The following is a 16,403-nucleotide window of genomic DNA, read 5'->3' as shown; positions in this document are numbered from 1 at the left end:
CTAACCTGAAACCATTTTTCTGTTGTCTCAGAGCCAAGGGAGAAGGTCTTTTTGTCCTGTCTATTTGTATTTAGAATCACTATTTAGAACATTGTATCATTTAGCAATCAAATTATTGTGTAATGTTTCAGAAAGCATTCAGAACTCTCAGAACTAAATGTGAAGGTGATGGAAGCTCTTTCATTGTATACGAAGTTAATGAATGAAGATCCAATGTATTCTATGTATGCAAAATTACAGAATCAGCAGTATTATATGCAGTCGTCTGGTGTTTCTGGTTCCCAGGTATGTTTTGTAAAGCTCAGGAGTGTTGTGCAAAATCTTGAATGCACTTGAGATGATTTGGAATGTGTGTTTTTGTAAAAAATACGTGCATATATGTGTGTGTCTTTGTCTTTGAGTATTTGCCACTTGTGTGTATTGGGCCCCTTCGGTGTTAAATATCCCCCGGAGCTAGATTTGCAGATGTTTTTGAGCTGTCTGATGTGAGTTCTGGAAACTGAACTTGGGTTTCCTAAGAGCAGGAAGTGCTTTTAACCACTGAGTCATCTCTCCAGCCCCAAATGTGTAATTTCTTCAGCATAATGTTTACAATGAAAAAAATTGATAGAATTTTTAAATTCACAGTCTTTTCAAAATATGTGTGTGTCTGTGTGTGTGTACACACATACATGTTGTTAAATTTTCACTTTATATGAGGATAAGCAGGAAAATTACCCACTAAGTAGTTTCTTCCCACCTACCCTTGGTCTTTTTTTTCCACATGGGAAGGAAGTTTTATTGGGGAAAGGAAAGGGGGGGGGAGAAGAAAGATAGAGGGGGCAGATAGGGAGGGAGGGAGGGAGGGAGGGGGAGAGAGAGAGAGAGAGATTGAGAGAGTGCCTCCTCAGATAAATGGCCAGAATCAAAGTCTTTAAAGTTTTGGTTCATGTTTTAAGGTTTCCAACTCCAGGAGATTCAGTACTCTCATACTGACATACATCCAGACAAAACACAAATACACATAAAATAAAAATAAATCATTAAAAAATAAACCTTCAGTTGTGTATCATTTTTTTTTATTTTACTATTCTAGTATCTACAGCTTTTGTTTTACACTGAATTGCTTAGGTTAAGTGTTCTTTATGTTTCATTTTAAGTGCAATAGTGTTTTGCTTGTATTCATGTTTGGAGCTAGTTATGAGCTGTCATTTGGGTGCTGGGAATTGAACTTGGGTCCTCTGAAAGAACAGCCATTACTCTTTACCACTGAGCCATCTCCAGCCCTGGTTAAGTGTTCTTACTCAAGAGGATGGGAGTCAGTCTTTAGTTATGGATATGTTTATACCATAGATTATACCATATATTATCATTATGCTTTCAAGGGTATTATATATTTATCTCCAGCTCGTTAAGTTGGATTCACTAAATATATGCAACACTTTGTATGTCAATCATGTTTTAGTAAAGTTTGATAGAAGCCCCCAAAGTAAAATATATCATTTCCAGGGTTATAAAAACTGTTTTAAACACAAAATGAACATGAACCTATCTGTAAGAGGAGGACCTAAATGCAGTGGAAAAAAATGAGTTGAGAAGCTGTTTGACATCAGTGAAATTGAATAATTTGTACACTCACAGAGCGGCTTTCATGAGGAAGCTCCTTCCATTATCACATACACGTTTGACATGGAACCCTTTTTTCTTTTTACCCCAAGCAGTTGTTTAAGAGCCCCTGTGCCACCAGTTGAGCAAGATTTAGATATAATTAGATGTCTGTTTTGTTCACTTAGAGTAGTCACAAACTTAGCTCAGAGTTTCTTGCATGGCCCATCTCCTTCCCCCCCCCCAAAAAAAAAAAACAAGAAACTGGCATTTTCAGGAGGATGAATTCTCCACCCTTAGGTGGAGAATCAGGAACTTAAATGGCACCTGCTCAATAGTTTCTGTCACTAGTTTGAATTAAACAATCTTTCATATTGAATTAAGCAATCCTTCTGCCTCTGCCGCCTCCAGCATGCTGGGATTACAGGCAAGCACTGACATATGCTCAGCCAACCTCTTTAACAATCAGCAGAAGGATTGCTTAATGTCTAAGGCCCACTTGGACCACATAGTGAGAATGTACCAAGCCAGTCAGGGTTACAGCCAACCTTCTTCAGAAAGAAAAGGACTTTTGTCTATTTAAATTTAAATACAACAACAACAACAACAAAGAACAGCTTTTAGATAAGAATTGGCAAACAAACCCAGCCTGCTACCTGTTTTTGTCTAAATAGACACAGCCCCTCCATTTGGCTCACAGCACCTCATTTATTTCTGCTTTGTAGCTGCATTCTGAACCTATGGAATTAAGAAAATTTATTGACTCCACTACTTCAGAAGTTAGTATTCTCCATTTATTAAATTACAGTTTAGAAAATATGAATTATAAATACTGTCTGATGGAGGAGGTCCTTCTGTATGCTGTGAATATATGTTTCTCTTATTGATTGATGAATAAAGCTGTTTTGGCCAATGGACAGGCAGGACAGCCAGATAGGAAGTATAGGTGGGGCTACCAGACTAGGAGAATTTTGGGAAGAGGGAGGCAGAGAGGAGCTGCCAGAGAGATGCCATGTAGCTACTGGGAAGGTAGGACACCCGGGCATGCATTCTCTGATAAGATAAGGCCATATGGAAATACTTACACTAATAGATATGGGTTAATAATTAAGAGAAAGATAGCCAGTAAGAAGCCTAAGCCATCAGCCAACCAGTTTATAATTAATATAAGTCTCAGTGTGTTTATTTGGGACTAAACAGCAGCAGGACTGGGTGGGACAGAAGCTTATAACCACAACAGTCTGGGGCTATAAAATCATGAATTCAAGTATACTTCCAAAGTGTTGGAATTCACATACATATAAGAATATATATATTAATTAAAGCTTTTTTCATGCACTGTATTCTGATCATGGTTTTCTCTTCCCTAGATTCTCCCCACCTTCACATTCCCCCAACTCCCCTGCCCAATAAACCAACAGTCAAACAAACAAACCAGAATTGAAATAAAAAAGACCTTTTGAAAGACCACATGGAAAATATATCATGAGTTTAATATAGAGGTTATTTAGTGTAAGATGTATTTTGCTACTGCTTCTATGTAAAAGTAAAATCTGTTCATGTAATGCTTAAAAATAAAAATGTAGACTAGGAAGATGGCTCAGTGGGTAAAGTGCTTGGATTCCCAGCTCTCTTGTAAATGCCCCTTGGGCATGATAATCCCAGCATATTGAAATACAGAAGGCTATAGTAGCCTGATATTTGAGCTTTGGGTTCAAGTGAGAGACCCTGACTGAATAGAAAGTGGAAAATGATCCAGGAAGACACCTGACATCAGCCTTTGGCCTCCACATGCTCCCACTTACTCATACATGCACACACATTCCTGAAAACACACACACTTTCAAAAAGATTATAAAATCATCAGTCTGCTAAAAAGTGCTTTTCATAAAATTCCAACTGATAACAGTAACATTTAAAAGAAGTTCTAAAGGAGCAATGTTTGCTGTTTTTGTAACTGAATGCCTCTCTGAGTAAGTTTGAAATAAGCATTTAAGTTGTATAATGGAATGTTTCCCTGTCACCTTTTGTAGGTATATCCAGGACCTGCTCAAAGTGGTACCTACTTGGTTACAGGGAGTGCACAGATGAGCCATCTCCAGAGCTACAGTCTGCCCCCAGAGCAGCTGTCTTCCATCAGCCAAGGAGCAGTTCCACCCTCTGCAAACTCCGCTCTCCCTAGTCAGCAGACCCAGGCTTCTTACCCAAAGTAACTTCCTTATTGGTTATTTGGGGCTAATGTTAACATTCTCTAATTTGTTGCAGTGGTCTATAAGCAGAACCCTGAATAAGAAAAAGCTGGAGGTGGGCGTTGTTGTTCAGATTGCCCCATCTTTAGTGTAGAGTAGGTTTTGGAAGAACCCAGCCTAATTCGTTCCTTGAATTAAGAAGGCTAGACTTTTTAAGAGTTCACTACTAGCACAGTGTTTCTTGGTAGCACAGGCAAACTTTCCAGAAAGCAGAAGTGTCTGCAAATGGCTCCTGAATGTATCTCACTGTTGCAGCATCCATCCACAAAGAGTGTGTGAACTTTTAAAAAGTTACGTTTTGTTTAGTGACTTTAAGGAAGGTAATGAAGCCTGAAAGTCACGGGCTGTGGTGTGGATCCAGGGCCATGCTTTATGTCTAACACATACTGACTGACTTACATTGCACCTCCATTTTGTTGATGGGAAACTGATTGTGGACTAAGGTCTCACTTAGCTAAGATCCAAAACTGGCTCCAGAGATTATCACTTTACCTGCATTTGGAGTGATAATGGGAGTGTGTGTAGCATTAATATGCTCTGGGCACACTAAATGTCCTATAAATACTAGTCTCCCTTTATGTTATACTCCTCATCTTGGTTCACAGTTCCACTGTCTACCTGGTAGCCAAGGCTAAAGTCTGCAGTTCACACAAACTTCTCATTTCTCCTCTGTATTGCCTGTTTATCATGACAACTAATATGTAATTATTTACTAATCTCCAAAATCTTTCCCATTAATGTCATGGTTACACTTGGATACTAACAATTTCTTCCCTAATCATCATGGCTGCACAGATTTTTGTCCATTATGAATCAGTCTGCTCAATTATACCTAAAGATGAGTTTCTGCAGTCTTCATCATTTTCTCCAGGTGTATATCTCTCTCTGTGATCCTGCCATCCACTTTTAATTCCCTAGTAACTCAGTACTAACAATATGCTCCAGTACATTCCAGGCTTTTTACCCTTCCTATATGTTCCCTCCCGCCACAGGTGCCATTGCATGGCATACTGCCATATTTTTGTTGGTTTTGGTTATGGAACATCTTTACAGTTTTTACTTCTTGGGAAGATACTATTTGGATCGATTTTCTTGAAAAACTTCCTCAAAGCTTGAGGCACCTTAATGCATTGGGTACATACCTATATTTCTAATTTGTTGCAAAATAAATTGCATATTTTATATATTTCCTACAACTAGACAGTATCTTAAAACGAAACTGAATCATTTGTTTAGGCAGTATTTAGCATATGTTCACTAAGTTTTCTTTTTCATTTTTGATTGATTTTGCTTTTCTTCATAAGTATTTCCAGGTTTGTTGAATTTAATCAGTCATTTTAAGGAGCTAATATTATTGAATGCTTTTCTGTGGAATGGATTTTTTAAAGTTAATTTCTTTGTATTATTTCCATCTTTTTATCATTTTTTTAACTTACCATTTTTTTTTCTGACTTTGGAAGTACATACCTATATCAAAGATTCTCTTCTTGCAGTGAGACCTTTCTTGACTACCCCATTTCACATTGAAAGAACCTCAAGTCAATCACTTTAAAGAAATTGTTTTTGTCTGTGCTCCACTTCTCCAGCCACACATATTCTTCACAGTGCTGGGGATCAAAGCTATGGCTTTATATATTTAGGCAAGTGTTCTACCACCAGTTCGTACCTCATCTTATTAGATTCTAAATATCTGTTTAATAGATAAAATAATTGATAAATAGATCCACAGCTATGGTGACTTCATCACTTACTCTCCTCTCAAAATACTGACTCCACTATAGGTAGCTTTTGGAACCTGCATGAGTACACCTCCTAAATGAGCACCTTCCAAATGGCTTATGGGGACAGATGTCTGAAAAGCTTTTAATTCTAAAACTAAAACAGAAACAGTGTGTGAAGGAATAAGAAACGGCCTCTTGTGCATTCCCTTATTAGTTCTCCAGTGCAAAGTTGTCTGCTCCGAAACTCTATACATACAAACAAAAATGGACTCAGCAGGTTGTATTTGTGCATACATATAATGGTACACACACATATATATGTAACAATCAGACAAATAAAAGCTATCAAATTGAGAGTAGGGTACATGGGAGGGGCTGGAGGGAGGAAAGAGGGATGTATGATAATGTGTGTGTATGTGTGTGGTTGTGCATATATGTATATAAGATTAAAAAAAAAGAAAAAGAAATAGCCTCCTAGATGTGTGTTCAAAAGGACTAGGAAAACCTGCCTGTCAATCAGTAAAGATCCTTACGGCCTGGAAAACTCAGTCTGACTCACCTTGGGCCCTGCCTTTTTCTTCTATTTTGGGTTTTTTGTTGTTAATCCTTCATTTGCTCTACTAGCAGTAGCCTTATTTCTCCTCATAAGTACACATTTGTTTTTATACATGTATAGATTATATTCAACTACATTACTTTAGCATCTTTATGATACTCTTTCAAGGAATTGAAAAACAGCAACCCACCTCTATCTTAATCTAGTATTCGATATTGTCATCATTAACACTTTAACATTTAAATACTACATACTCACTGAGATCATGGTATAAAATTATGTCCCACATAGATAGCTGTTAAAAGGTTGAAAGAAACTCAGTTCTAGCTCTTAAAGCTGCCATAGTTTTATAGTAGGCACATAAAAATGGCAGCTACCAGAGGAAACAATGACAGATATACAAGTAGGTTCTGATGGCACCCAGGAGCAGCAGATAGAGACAACAGAAAGCAAAATATCCTAGAGAAAATGAAGCCAAGCTAAGAACTAACTAGAGAACAGATAGGAGCCAGGCCAAGAGGGGCAAACATTTAAAGGAGATACCCTACAGAACACACCTGTTAAATGCACAGGTGATCCTTCAGAGGCAAAACTAATGTTCCACTGCATGTAAGGTCAGGCCCATAAGGACATAAATACACATCTGAACAGATACAGTCACAGGTAGCTGGTAGATGTGCTGGTAGTTGCTGTGCTAAGATCTTAATGCTGTACTTTTAGGGAAATAGAGATGATCATGCTTACGTGCCACTAGTCCATTGAAACTATTTTGTCAAGGTACTGTTGATGTCCATATTGCCAGATCCTGTGGTCATTTCACAAGTCTGCTACCCTGCTTTGCAATTCATTCCCTTCCCTTTTTCTAATGTGTTTCAGTCCATTGTCACTTGTTTTTCCTTTTTGTTTATGGCTCCTCATTTGCCCTTGCCAAATGCACCTTTATATTCCTGACATCAAGAAGTCTGGGGCTCATTGTATGGACTGCTCTGTTCTGTTCGGTCATTTCCTAAGGGCCCTCAAAATGAGAACTATCTTAGTGTCTGTTTTGATTCCTCTCCCTTGGAACTCCAGATCAACATGCATTGTTTTCTTGTCTTCTAGGCATCTCACTTATGGTGTCCAAAACCATTCTTTTTCTTGCTTCTCTTGTTCTAGTCAACTGTAGTCCCATGTGTAGTTTTCTCCTTTTAGTAAGTTGCCATTGCGGTTATTTTTATCAGTTATAAAACCAAACATTCTAGACTACTTGGTGTATTATCAGATTTCAATGGCACTTTCTTCAGAGTAGGGTGTGACCCTTCTCTTGTGTCTCTACTATGTCTCTGGGCATCTGCCAGCTCTCACATCTGTTCTTGTTCCCATGTGAGCCTGTCAAAATACAAGTCATATCTCATTACCTTTCTCCTCAAAATCCAACAAGTGTGTATTTCACTTTACTCACAAGCCTAGCCCTGTGGCTTTTAAGGTACTCACTGAATCAATCTTTTGCAGCCTCTCCTCTTTTTTTTAAACATTTAGTTTTTTATTTAGTTTAGAAACAATCATATTTTACATATCAATCCCAGTTCCCTCTCCCTCCCATCCTCCCGTGCCCCCCCACTAACACCCCCATCCAATCCCCAAGAAGGGTGAGGCCTTCCATGGGGGAAATTATCAGAGTCTGTCACATCATTTGGGGGAGGGCCTAGACCCTCCTCTGTGTATTTGGGTGGAGAGAGTATCCCTCCTTGGGGAATGGACTCCCAAAGTACATTTGTGCGCTAAGGATAAACACTGGTTTCGCCGTCAGAGGTCCCATAGACTGCCCAGGCCTCTTAACTGGCACCCACATTCAGAGGGCTTTGTTCAGTCCAATGCTGGTTTCCCAGCTTTACGACTGGGGTCCATGTGCTCTCACTTGGTCAGGTCCACTGTTTCTGTGGGTTTCTCCAGTATGGTCTTGACCCCTTTGCTCATCATCCCTCCCTCTGTACAACTGGATTTCAGGAGTATGGCTCAGTGCTTAGCTGTGGGTGTTTGCATCTGCTTCCATCAGCTACTTGATGAAGGGTCTAGGATAGCATTTAAGGTAGTCATCGATCTCATTATTGGGAAAGGGTATTTAAGGTAGCCTCTCCAATATTGCTCAGATTCTTAGGTGGGATCATCCTTGGGGATCTCTGGACATTTCCCTAGTGCCAGATTTCTCTTTAAACTTATAGTGGCTCCCTCTGTTAAGGTATCTCTTTTCTTGCTCTCCTCTCTTAACTGTCACTTTATGTCTTATACCACTTTTTCTTTTTGTTCACTCTGTTACAATTGCCTTGGACTCCTTTCTATTCCTTGAATATGCCGAAGTCTAAAACCTCAAAGACTTCTTTTTCTTAGCCTAATGTGTGCGTTTTTATAGACTGCTGATAATGGTTCCTCGGGTTTCCTTGCATGAAGCCTTATCTGAAAGGCCTTCTATCATGCTACATAAACGAGAATTCTTTGTCCCATTACTTCTGGTACTATTTGCCATGCTCTGTGTCTCTTCACTGTGATTGTAACCATTGACATAATATATTTATTAACAGTCTTGTTTTTCTTAACAAAATGTAAGCTCTATGGTAGTAGACACTTATTTTTCCTTCCTTGGTAGCATCCCATTGAGTAAATAGCAGTGTTTGACACTTTGTGTATATTTAATAAAATATCAAATGAATGTAAATGGATGTTTAATAGTTTTCCTGTTCGTATCTGAATAGGTGTACAATTTATTATTTAGTTTAGCTAATTCAGTGTTTTCCTCTCTCCACAGTGCAATGGTTAGTTCTGTTCAAGGCAACTCCTATCCCAGTCAAGCTTCAATATATAGTTCTGCTGCTGCTGCTGCCGCTGCTGTACCTGTTCCTGTACCTGTACCTATACCTGCTGCTGTACCTGTGCCTGCTGATGTCACCATATACCAGAATGCAGGACCTAATATGTCCCAGGTGCCAAGCTATACTTTAACATCATCATCCCTGCCTCAAGCAGGAGGCACCCAACAGCCACCTCAGCCACAGCAAGCATATTCTCAGAAGGCTCTGCTATAGGACCCGATGTTCCTCTTGGTGGCATGTTTCTGCTAAATGCCATTGACAATGGTAGGAGATTCATTAACATCTTAAGATTTGTTTTCCTCAGCTTATAGGAATCTGTCTTGGTCAACAAGTTCAAATACTCAAGAGGGTAGAACTGTTTTCGATTTGCACTGACTCTTTAGAGGTCTGCCCCTCCCCCAGAGGAATGAAACTACTTACAACATTTATTTCCTTTCATAATATGAAGAATTGTTACAAGATGATTGTCTTGTGAAATTACCTGGTCTGCAACACTCAAAAGTTCAAAAACTGCTGTGGCAAATGTTATGTACATATATCGAAATGTAACTTCATTAGTGACCATTTGAATTACAATGGTGATCATGTGAATATATTTAACACTGTGTTAAATTAATTTGCATTGCTGTTTTATTTTAATCATGAACAACTACCATGTTTGCTAATGTTTTGTGTAAATTAAGATAAGTACACTATCTTTGAAGCTGCAAGAGAACCAAGTTGTAGCACATTGACCCGAAGGCATTGTTGTCCTGTTGTGTCACATTAAATTGAACCTTGTGTTACTAATTGTGAGCAAAATCTACGTATATCATGTCTTTTTGTAGTTCCTACCCACTACTGGCTGTCATCACACCAGCATACAGTAGCCACATTTTTTTGGTGCAGTTAGAGTAGAATAATGTTCCCTTTAAACTTTTGTATTTTGGCATTATGCTCCAGGTATTGTGGACCATGAGACAAAAATTAGTCTTTATATCTATCTTACTTTTAAAGAAGAAATGTTGATTTCCTTTTCTCTAGTTGAAGGTGGTCATTAGGTTGTAAAGCTGTATACTGTGTTTAATTAGTAGCAGTGACACCAAAGATAGAGGCAATGCATAGAAACTTTTCAACTGGAAAAAAAAGGAACTAACACTACATTTTCAGAGTCTCTTGTAATTTTTAAAATATAAACAAAATTTGATTCACTTGTCTTACCCCAAAAGTTTTTTTTAAATGTCTTTGACACATTGTATCTTTCAATGCTCATTAAAATGGCTATAAGTAGGTGTTTGAAAGTAATTTATATTCCTGATTTTAATAGTTTATTTATTGTTAAGTTTCAAACTGGAGTTTTTAAATTTTTTCTTCTCTGTCTGACTCTGTCTCATTTGTAGTTCCATTGGAACTATTTTTGCTTCTTATTTAGGAGTATTTTAATGAATTATTTTAATCCATACAAAAAGGTTTTCCACTGACAATTTAGTCATACATATTTATAATTTCCCTGGTTGTACTATAGCAGTATTTAAACAGCCTAAAATTTGGGTAACATGTTTAACCAATAGACCTAAATTTTCCTCCTGTGAATGCAAATTGCATTTGCATTTCCAGGAGTTGTCTGTTTCCTTTTTAAAAGTTACTTCATCTTTGGCAGATACTCTTAAAGGTGATTACTTTTCAGATTCATATTTAAAGCCCCTTTTCACCCTTAAGTTTGCTTGCATTTAAAGTATGTCTCCATCAAGTAGTAAAGTTAAAATTTTAATTTACATGTCATAGTTTAAATATTTTTTAATAAAACCTTGCTAACAGTTAGATTATAATCTTTTGTTCCAATTAAATATGGTTTAAGTGAAATACTTTACTCTGAGTTATATTGAATTTTCATTTTAATCACTTCCTGTTTACAACTGTATTCCATTTTAATTTTTGATACCTTCATGTTAAAATATCAACAAAATATTTTTTAGTATGCTTCTTACCTGTAAGTTCATCAGTGGTGAAATGAACAAAAAGTTGCCAATTTTACAATGCATATATATTTTTTATTATGTATTAGAATGTATAAAGAGTTAAATGAGTGATTGACATTGATTCTAAGTGACTTTACTTGTTAAGCATCCAAGTTTGGTAGAAAAGTTCCAGTGAAAATGAAGCACTGGTCTTTCATCCTTCAAGTGGCATGATCAGGGTAGAAGATGGGGCTAATTGGGAGCACAAATAGTTTTATTTTAAACCCTACACAAGTTGCACTTAAAGAAATTCTTTGCTGTGTGTGATTGATTAACCTCAGCACTCATGAGGCAGGGGCAGGTGCATCTATGTGAGGCAGAGGCCAGCCTGATCTACATAGTGAGTTCCTGGCCAGCCAGGCTACATAATGAGACCCTGTCCCAAAAACCAAACAGCAACAACAACAAAAAGCAATTTTAATTGACAAGCTGTCCATATTTTTGATGAAGTAGAGTAACTACAAATCAAGTTTATCTGTAGAGTAAATGTCTATGAAGGAATATTTGGTTTATTCCTTTTTTAAGTTTGAGGAATGTTTCTTTTAAAATGACAACTAAACAAGGCAAAGTGCAGTTTTTTCTATCCTGCAGTCCCCAAGCATAATTGGATGTGATAATGTGTCGGTACCCTGAAATTACTAGGTGTGGTTTATGCTATGTGCTAATACGATTTTATTGACTTTCCTGACCCTTTGATCTTCTGTCATTGTTACCTGTCACCCCCTACTTGGGGAGGGGCATTTTTCTAATACATGCCCAGAGATGCCCTTCTTCCTAATTACTTCTGAAACATTTTTTTCTTCCTCTTTGCTTTTAATACTTAAAAGTGCTCAATAAATCAGCATCATTCATTTCTAATATAGAGGACTTTCATGTGTGACATCTGTCTCATTAAACTTGAAAATATCCTTTGTCCAGTGCTTAAGTTTGTGTTAGGTTAATGCCCTGCATAATAAACTGTGCAACTCCAACAAATTGTAGAAATTATTTCCTAATATGAGGTTTATTGGTATAATTGGTCAACTTTTTGGGCAATAAACATTAAAATCATTGTTTTTTCTTACCTGTTACCTCTTTTTGCTTACCAGTTATAATAATAATAGCTTCCTGTTGATCCTTTTTATGTTAATAACAAAACTTAAGTTTAAAGTTGTGATTTATTTTTTCCCAAAGAATTTGATTCATTTTTTTCCCAAAGATTTTTGTTAGCTTTTTAATTTTTGTTTCTTTGGTTTCTTGGGGGTTCATAACTGGTTGTATCCTTAGTATAAAGAATATATAGTCTCTGAGTTCGAGGCCAGTCTGGTCTACAGAGTGAGTGCCAGGATAGGCTCCAAAGCTACACAGAGAAACCCTACCTTGAAAAAAAAACAAAGAAAGAAAGAAGAATATGTAGAAGGAACTGACTAAGGTGGTGTTTTCAGTTATCTTTCAACTTTGAAGGTGAGTAGAAACTACTAAATTGGCTCATGTTTTGCTTGGTGCTCTGTCTACCAGCTGTCTGCACAGAAAAGTTTCAATCCTACAGAGAGACTTCACCAGAGATGGAAAGAGGAAAGCATTGACTACCCAAATATTCTTCTAGATTCACTTTTGCTTTATGTCCTTGTATATATTTATATACATGTGTATTTTTACATGGATGTACATGTGTATATATGTGCACCTACTTTATTAAATGAGTAAACATGCTACAGATAGAAGTTGGATGCATTACTACTTTATGTTTCCTGTAAGAACAGCCTCCCATATAATCTAAACCACTGTCATGTTCAAGAAAACTGACAGTGATTCTTAAGATGTTATTGCCATTAAATACCCTTTAAACTGTCATATATGTGTGTGTGTGTGTGTGTGTGTGTGTGTGTGTGTGTGTCTATGTATGTATAAATGTAAATATATATTACTTATCCTTAAATCTAGGACCCATTCTAGGAATATATGCCACCTATATAATGTCCCTTCATTCTGTTATGAATCTAAATTAATCCCCATTGTCATTTTTCTGTAGTCCCATACTAACTTTTTAAGATCCACACACACCATGTCAATAGAATCACCCACATTCTAAATTTTTTGTTTCTTTGTAGTGTTCTTTAACTTGATTTGTTTATGTCCGATGGAAATTTTTATTATTTAATTTTCATACTTTATTTATAAAAAAGCATTGTAAATAAAAAACACACACCAAGGTTACCCATACCAAAAGACCACAAACCAGATTAACTTCTATACAGTTAAAATAAACATTTAGAGTGGAAACTGTAGAGCTTCATATTGGGTTTTATACTTTCACTATCAAATATATTTTTATGCACACATACACCACCCAAATCTGAAAATCATTCTCATTAAAGTGACTCTTATTTCTAAAAGATATATAATCACAGCCCACATGACTTGTACATAGAAGTGCTGAAACTACAGACTGGGAGTTGCCTCAGCAGGTAAGAATATTTACCACACAAGCTTGAGGAACTGAGTTCAAATCCCCAGAATGCACATAAAGAACTAGATGTCATGTTTCCATGTACCCTGTATGTGAGAAGTGGCATCAGTAGTGTTGCTAGGACTTGCTGGTTGCCAGCTTAGCTCCAGTTTCAGTGTGAGTCCTGGTCTTAAGGCAATATGGCAGTGAGTGGTAGGGGAGTGCACCTGATGTCCTCTGGCTTCCCTGAGTGTGCATAGGTACATCTACATACACCAGTGTGCACAGTCTACACAGAGACCACACATGCATGTGCAAGAAAGTAGTGAAACAAGTTTTTTATGCTTATTTCAGAAACTGCACATATAAATAAATGACCGTGGTTAACCTTAGTTTCTGTTTGCTGTGTATAACTGACCTTGCTTAGGTCCTTGAGGCCAGAGGAGGATGCTGCGGCTTTGTTTTCATTTTCAGTAGTATTCAGAGAGGTGAAGAAAATTATGCTGAAAACAGTAGCTAGATTTACACACCCATTAGACCCAGGCTGGATAGCTTTGAGGTAATTTCATAAGTGCTATACTATATAAGGACTGTTTTCAGATAATATGCATTTGGTTGGCATGTAAAAGATTTTTCCTTAACCTAGTGTCAATACCACTGATGTTGAAAGGGCAAGGAAATTCTTTTTTAAAAATCAGAATTGCTAATTTCCATCAGTTGGTTACCAAATCGGAATCAGGTTGAGGGAAGCATAGTGAAGTTATAAACACATGCAAGATGCAATAATGAACACCATTAGATTGTTAGGATTCAAGGATTAAGTTCGACTTAGTGGGCTGGAGAGATGGCTCAGGGGTTAAGAGCACTGGCTGCTCTTCCAGAGGTCCTGAGTTCAGTTCCCAGCAACCACATGGTGGCTCACAACCATCTGTAATGAGATCTGGTGCCCTCTTTTGGCGTGCAGGTATACATCCAGACAGAACACTGTATACATAGTAAATAAATAAATAAATAAATAAATAAATAAATAAAGTTCTGCTTCAGTTGGTTAATGGATTAAAAAACTAAAACTATTATTTCTTGAAAGGATGTATGTGTTCATTATAAACGTTGTGTATCTTAAAGACAAACATGACAGTTGAGAAGGTTTTGGTTAAATTCACAGTATAGAATATCTGCTAGATAGGTCAGATCTCAGATGAAAAATTTATATAAAATATACATAAGACAAAAAGAAGCATACATAGCCGGGCATTGGTGGTGCATGTCGTTAATCCCAGCACTCGGAAGGCAGAGCAGGCGGATCTTTGTGAGTTCGAGGCCAGCCTGGTCTACAGAGCGAGTGCCAGGATAGGCTCCAAAGCTACACAGAGAAAGCCTGTCTTGAAAAAAACAAAACAAAACAAAACAATAAATAAATAAATGAAAAGCATACATAAGATTTTTTCTCAAAACCAAAATTACTGAAAAACTAATGAACACATGTTCAAAGGAGTTGCTAAAACTGGCTGAAAAAGTAAACAAAGATACAGATAAATTCGCTTTTAAGAAGCTTCATGATAACAATTTCATATAAATGGATAGATTGCACAAGGTAAAATAGTGGCATTAACTTTCATTGTAAATGTGTTATAGTTGTCATAAAGATTTCTTACAAAGGAAGTGCTTGATGGTGGTGATAGTATTTTGCATTGGAAATAATGAGAAGTAGATATATTTATGTGTGTATATGTATATATGTCATATATCATAAATATATATACACACATCCATTCTTCTATTAAGTGACATTTCAGTTTTTGCCATAGAAATTCAGAGGACTATACTTTTAACAGAGATGCATTTCTCAGAACAAAGTTCTTGGTCAATAAAGGATCTTGGGCAGCTTTGTGATTCCTCCAAGACCTGCCTTCTTATTTGGAATTTACAGTTCTTGTGTACCTACAGAATCAGTCTCTGCTTCCTCTCTCCTACTTCTGTCTAAACTATCCAGCCATTTGGCTTGAGTAACTTTTTCATTATGTTAAGTTAACCTATGTTAACTTAGATGAGGAGAGTGTGGGATTGGGCTGGGTACAGTGATACTGGAGTTGCATATTTCTAGCATAGCTGTGGAAACTTGCTTTCTGAACATCCTTTGGTGATACTGATGCTCTCCACAAGCCAGCGAGCCTTTTCCATAGATTTCCTGCCGGAACGTAGACTCTCTGAAGAAGGTCTTTCTTTTCGTAGTAGCCCTTTCTGTTCTATTGGTTCTGGGCTGGTTGTAATCATCATAATAATCATTGCAGAGCTCAGGCATAGAGCATTTGTATACTTAAACCAAAGAAGAAAGGTAGCATAAGATTGAGATTTTATTGTTATGGGTGTTCTAGTGTGTGGTGTAGTATTCTTGGTCCTCAAACAAAATGGAGGTGGTGCTGTGCCTCCTTACCTCCTTCAGGTCTTTTGGTTGGCAAGCAAATTCAGATACTCTTTATATATAATTTATTTTTAGGTTTCGCTTTGCATTCCAACCACAGTTCTCCCTCCCCACTCTCCTTCCCGTCCCAGTCCACTTCTTCTCATGGGTACAGGTTCTCATAAGGAGTCAATAAAGCCTGGCACATTAAGTTGGGGCAGGACCAAGCCCCTTTCCCATGCATTAAGGCTGAGCACGACATCCCAAAATAGGGATTGGGCTCCAACAAGCTAGCTCATGTACCAGGGTTAGTTCCTGGTCCTACTGCCAGGGGACCCTCAGATAGTCCAAGCTTCACAACTGTCAGAAACTCTTTATACTGTGACATTGTAGTTTCTATCCTTGATGCTACTTAACTCATTGAAAACATTTCAGATGAGGCACAAGGTCAGCATCTTCTAAATAACTAGTCTAGAAAAATGCCACTATATACTATTTAGTCTGAAGTTACCAGTGCAAAATTTAATGTTGGCTATTAGGTTTATTTTCATGAACTTTTTATTTTTGTTTCACACAATAATCATACAGAATCCTGAGGGTTTTGTTGTGACATTTTCATAC

The 16,403-nt window shown here is 37.3% G+C and overlaps 1 protein-coding gene across 1 annotated transcript in view; it reads left to right on the top strand.

Annotated features, from left to right (window-relative positions):
* Stam (signal transducing adaptor molecule) overlaps nt 1-12,649 on the top strand; it is a 60,353-nt gene extending 47,704 nt beyond the window's left edge. The window contains exons 12-14 of the mRNA XM_027405250.2: nt 132-285; nt 3,618-3,793; nt 8,893-12,649. Coding sequence (XP_027261051.1) covers nt 132-285; nt 3,618-3,793; nt 8,893-9,169 — 607 coding nt within the window. The 3' untranslated portion in view covers nt 9,170-12,649. The remainder of the gene's footprint in view (nt 1-131; nt 286-3,617; nt 3,794-8,892) is intronic.
* Nucleotides 12,650-16,403: the final 3,754 nt, after the last annotated feature.

Source organism: Cricetulus griseus, chromosome 3 (assembly GCF_003668045.3).
Source record: "Cricetulus griseus strain 17A/GY chromosome 3, alternate assembly CriGri-PICRH-1.0, whole genome shotgun sequence".
In the NCBI taxonomy this organism is placed as follows: Eukaryota; Metazoa; Chordata; class Mammalia; order Rodentia; family Cricetidae; genus Cricetulus; species Cricetulus griseus.
The sequence above is the reverse complement of the archived record's forward strand: the minus strand, read 5'-3'. Positions and strand labels throughout refer to the sequence as shown.